Below are 4,778 nucleotides of genomic sequence, written 5' to 3' on the forward strand. Positions count from 1 at the left end.
CTAGGACTTGCTGGGCAGTATGCTTAGCTTACTTTGTGAGCTCCAGGTCTCAAAAAACAAACAAACAAACAAACAAACAAACAAACACCAATCAACCAATGAAACAAACAAACAAACAAACAAACCCAGAGCAGACAGCTCCTGAAGAACGATATCTAAGGCAGAAGGCTGTCCTCTGAATGCCACATGCATGCACACAACCTGCATACACACCTGCTCGTGCACACACACACATACACACACACACACCTGCACACACGGGAACAACCACAAACACATAAACACACACAGAAGAAATCGTGAGAGGAGAGAGGAAGAGAAGGAGAGTGAAGAGGAGAAAGAAAAAAATATGGAGGCGTTGGCCCTTTGGTTGACAGAGGCTTCACATCATCCAACCCTTCCCTTGCTGGAGTGGACAGTCGGGGTCCCCAGAACTCATCCCTATCACCTCCCAAGAAGCCTGCATGACCTTGAAACTACACAGAAGCTTCTGTGATCAAATGAATGAGTGATTGACAGATGAAGTGAACAAAACATACAGAATCAATGTTCCCTTTCCTATCCCCAAATGTCACAATTTATCAGAAGAAACATCCCAGACTTCCATACACCCATTTCCTCCACTGTATACAGTCATTGCACATTCTCGGAAGTGGCTGCTGGGAGGTGTCTGGTAGCCACACCCAGATAGGCTTATGGAAAGTTCCCCAGTCAGGAGCTGGGCACTGTTTCTCAGCAGCTGAGAGAGGTTTTGAAATCAGCTAAAATTTATGATGGGGGCAATCCATGGTATGAAGGCTTTTCCAGCCCTCAAAGCTTCTCTGCCAGCTGTTGGGGGAAGAAAGGGGAATTACCCAGGGTGTTGGGTATGCCCATCTGTGAATCCACTATTTGGCCACACCCACCTCCCCATCCTGGTGGCTCACCCATCCCTGTGGCTCACCAATCCCCAGCCCTGCAGAGGGAAGAGCTATTTAAGGACAGTTGGAGTTCAGAAAAACCAACACAGGTCCTTGAACAAGAAACCATACCACCATCCGAGAGGTACATGCCAGAGACTCCTGCCCTTTGGATGCATTTGGGTGATTGTGCAGGTACATGTGAGAATGTGTGTGCATTTGCACATGCCTGTGGATGCATGCGAGAATGTGTGTGCATTTGCACATGCCTGTGGATGCATGTGAGTATGTGTGTGCATATGGACATGCCTGTGGATGTGAGCCCCCATCAGGTAAACATGTATGTGACAGCATTCATGGACAAGTATGTTGTATGGGTTTGTGAGGGTGCTGGGGGGAGAATCTGAGAGCATGTGTGTTTACACGTCATCAGTAGCAGGTTAGAAAGGCATTGTGCGTACATATATGTAATTGTCACAGGGTTAGAAGGGCAGCATGTGTGTATGTACATGTAATTTGCATAGTGTTAGAATAGAAAGGCATTGTGTATGTATATACGTAGTCAGCAGAGTCAGAAAGGCTTGCAAAGAGAATGTACAGTTTTAGTTGGGGAGGAAGCTGTTGGGCTCAGACTCCGTGGATGGGATTTCCAAGCCTTGAATCTAACTTGAGGATGCAGGTGGAATATACAGTGAGGGGAGACGCTGCCTTCAACCCTCGAGTCCAGTCTCCCAGGAGGACTGAAGAAAGTGCAAGGATGGTCCCATTACCACGTCGTTCCTGTATGAGGGACAGTTCTAGGGAGCCAGGAAGGGACAGAGGTGACTTGTGTGATGCACAGTCAGAAGCCACTCTGTGTGCACTCTGTCACTTAGCCCCATGCAAGTGTACAGGTGTGCTCTGGGGCTGCTAAGTCAGACAGCTGAGCAGGGGCTGGGGTAAAGGCTGAGCTGTCCTGGGAGGAAATGCCCAGGCCGTCTGTTCTTGTCCTTCACAGAGCTGACAGCATGAAGGTCCTCCTACTGCTAGCAGCTGTGATCATGGCCTTTGGTAAGAGTTGACCCTGAACTAAGCACAATGAGAGAGTAACCTGAGAAGGGAGGCACCCTATCCCCTGGTTTTCCTTCCTGTGGGCCTGACCCTTCTTCAGTGTGAGGAGGAAGAAGCCATTTGTGGAGAGAGAAGGTAACAGAGAGATGCCATCCAGAGATGGGGCAGAGATGGGGCAGAGGGTTTACCACCCTTTACCAGGTCATTTCTTCATTTCCTTTCAGGTTCGGTACAGGTCCAGGGGAGCATTCTGGAATTTGGGAAAATGATTCAGCTTAAGACAGGAAAGAAAGCTAGCACTAGCTATGGCTTCTATGGTTGCCACTGTGGCGTGGGTGGCAAAGGAACCCCCAAGGATGCCACAGATAGGTAAGGCCACCCCAGTCCTCCTATCCTCTGTCATTCTGGCTGGGACAGGACTAGGAGGGAGCCGGTACCCACTACCTCAAGTGTCCCAGTGGATCCCAGTCAGCCAAGGTCAGCACACTGGGAGCTCTGCTCTGGACCACTCCAAAGTTCTTGAGTCTCTGCTCAGAATCAAAGGTCAAAGGAAATGCTGGGATACCAGGCAGCCTCAGTAAGATCTGTCCCCCAACCAGGTGCTGTGTTACTCATGACTGTTGCTACTACCGTCTGGAGAAACGCAGATGTGGAACAAAATTCCTGACCTACAAGTTCTCCTACCGACGGGGCCAAATCACCTGTTCTGGTAAGGAAGACCCTGAGATGCCCAGCTGCTTCCTTCACGAGATTGTTGAACACACACATGCATGCTGGGAACTTTACTGGTGCAGGCAGGGAATTTATCCCTGCTTTAAGAACCTCACAGCTGAATAGGAAGCAAGAATAAATGGTGAAGAGGGTGGTGAAGACCCCACCAGGAAGTCAGCAAAAGCCTTAGCCCAGCCTGGTGCTTGAGGTGGATCTTACAAGCAACAGGATGGAAGCTGAGTCCCAAAAGTTTCCTAGTCAGTGAAGCACACATCCCCTAAGACAGAGTACACACAACCAAACCCCAAACAGGGTAGAGCATGGCCAAAGGGTCAAAGAGGACAGGGTCAGTCACTCTGCTGCCCACTGGACAGGTGAGGATGAGTCTGGGCAGTGGGTCAATGAAAAGCCACGGTCAAGAAGCCAGGTCTTTCTGGACATTGTATGCTCCAGCAATAGGGACCTATTACTTAGCAAAGAAACAAGAAGCACATTTGAAGGAAAAAAACGACGCAGGCTGCCTGCAGACCGGATGGGTCTCAGGGAGGGGACACAAATGAGCCAGGCTGCCTGCAGGAGAGAGTGAGTCAGGATGTACTGCAGTCTTGCTCAGATTGGAAAGATGTGTGAGAATTCCCAAAAGTATGTTGCCAGGTCTGGTCAACTTCTACAGCACGGGTTCAACCCTGCTCCTGGGCTCCCAGCACACTGCCAACATCTGTGCTTATTCTATAAGATGTGCTAAACCCCCAAAAACCCAGGGCTCTGTGGCTTTCCCTCACTAAGACTCTTTGGAGAGGGGAAAATGAACACTTTGCAGAAGCCCCAGTTGAGTCCTTCCTTTGGAACTTCAATCAGGATGCTACGTTAAGACCAATCTCAGGCAAGGAGAGAGGGTGGACAATACCGGCTTTCACCAAGTCCATCTATCCTGAGGCCTTTGCAGCTAGGGCTTACTTACACAGGCAGGCCTGTTAGCAAGAAAGCAGGGCCAGCTATGTAGCTCAGCTGGCTGGGTGCTAGCCTAGCATACATGAGGGCTTGGCTTCCATCCTCAGCGGTGAACCAAATGGGCAAACTTTAGAATGATCTGAACCCCAGCAATCATGTGGAGGCAGGGGGATCAGAAGTTCAAAGTCATCCTCAGCTACTTAGAGAGCTCAAAGGCACCCTAAGCTACAGAGACCCTTCCCCACCTCACCCCCCAAAAAAAGCCCTAGAAGAGGTTGGCTAGGGAGTGAGACAATCCTCTGCCAGCACCATGTATGGTCACTGTGTGTCCCCATCCGATGGTCAGATGGAGTTCTGCCTTCCCAGGAACCCTAGTGCTTGTCTTGGAAGAGTCAGGTCCCCACAAGTGACAGCCACGAGATAGTAACCATCAGCTCTGTGTCTGTTTTCCCCTTATTTCAGCAAACCAGAACTCCTGTCAGAAACAGCTGTGCCAGTGCGATAAGGCCGCAGCCGAATGTTTTGCCCGGAACAAGAAAAGCTACAGTTTAAAGTACCAGTTCTTCCCCAACAAGTTTTGCAGAGGGAAGACACCCCGTTGTTGAAAAAGCCATCTTCTGAAACACCGGGGACACGTGCGTCTCCTCTAACACCTCTCCCAGCCCAACCAAGTTCTCCAGTGATAAAGAAAACTCTCCCCTCCCATCCTAGAGGCTGGGGAGGACCCTTCTGTCTTCACCCAGAGTGAGACACCAAAGCCTGCTGTGTCAGACTGATCTTTCCCCACCACTCTGCTGCCTTGAATCTGCCCCACTTCCACCTTTCCCTTAGCATCCAACTTCCTGCTTCATAGTACCTAAGAGAGACCTGGGAGGCTCTCACAAGTAAAGCAACTCATCAAACAACTGTGCGTGTGTTCTCATAACTCAAAATGAGATAGATATAAAGTATGAGCACTAAAAGTACAGGCCTCGAGGCTGGGGAGGCAACTCAGTCTGTAAAGTGCTTACCTTGAAAACATAAGGGTTCAACCCCCAGAACCCAGGTACATAAAGTGCACACTTATTTGCAATTTTAGAGTTGGGGAAAAAGAGAAAGAAAAAAAGGAAGAAAGAGGAGGGGAGGAAGGTGCCGGGAGGGAAGGAGACACAGAGAGAGAGGGAAAGA

General features: G+C 49.7%; 1 protein-coding gene across 2 annotated transcripts; it reads left to right on the forward strand.

Moving 5' to 3' along the window:
• The first annotated feature begins 972 nt into the window (after window positions 1–972).
• Pla2g2a (phospholipase A2 group IIA) lies at window positions 973–4,517 on the forward strand. Of its 2 annotated transcripts, none has more exons than XM_028759892.1 (5): window positions 973–1,044; window positions 1,897–1,949; window positions 2,174–2,318; window positions 2,549–2,658; window positions 4,074–4,517. In XM_028759892.1, the coding sequence occupies exons 2-5, from the start codon at window positions 1,907–1,909 to the stop codon at window positions 4,214–4,216; spliced, it is 441 nt and encodes a 146-aa protein (XP_028615725.1). In that variant the 5' UTR covers window positions 973–1,044; window positions 1,897–1,906; the 3' UTR covers window positions 4,217–4,517. The 2 variants fall into 2 exon arrangements, with proteins under 2 accessions (XP_028615725.1, XP_028615724.1); XM_028759891.1 differs by having other exon boundaries at window positions 989–1,094.
• Window positions 4,518–4,778: the final 261 nt, after the last annotated feature.

Source organism: Grammomys surdaster, unplaced genomic scaffold, assembly GCF_004785775.1.
Source record: "Grammomys surdaster isolate TR1022 unplaced genomic scaffold, NIH_TR_1.0 126313, whole genome shotgun sequence".
In the NCBI taxonomy this organism is placed as follows: Eukaryota; Metazoa; Chordata; class Mammalia; order Rodentia; family Muridae; genus Grammomys; species Grammomys surdaster.

What these genes read in the sequence shown, in the direction of transcription:
- Pla2g2a (XM_028759892.1), top strand. Translation starts at nt 1,907, where the DNA reads ATGAAGGTCCTCCTACTGCTAGCAGCTGTGATCATGGCCTTTG. An exon ending in AGCTGTGATCATGGCCTTTG is followed by an intron (nt 1,950 to 2,173) that starts GTAAGAGTTGAC and finishes ATTTCCTTTCAG; the next exon opens with GTTCGGTACAGGTCCAGGGG. An exon ending in GGGCCAAATCACCTGTTCTG is followed by an intron (nt 2,659 to 4,073) that starts GTAAGGAAGACC and finishes CCCTTATTTCAG; the next exon opens with CAAACCAGAACTCCTGTCAG.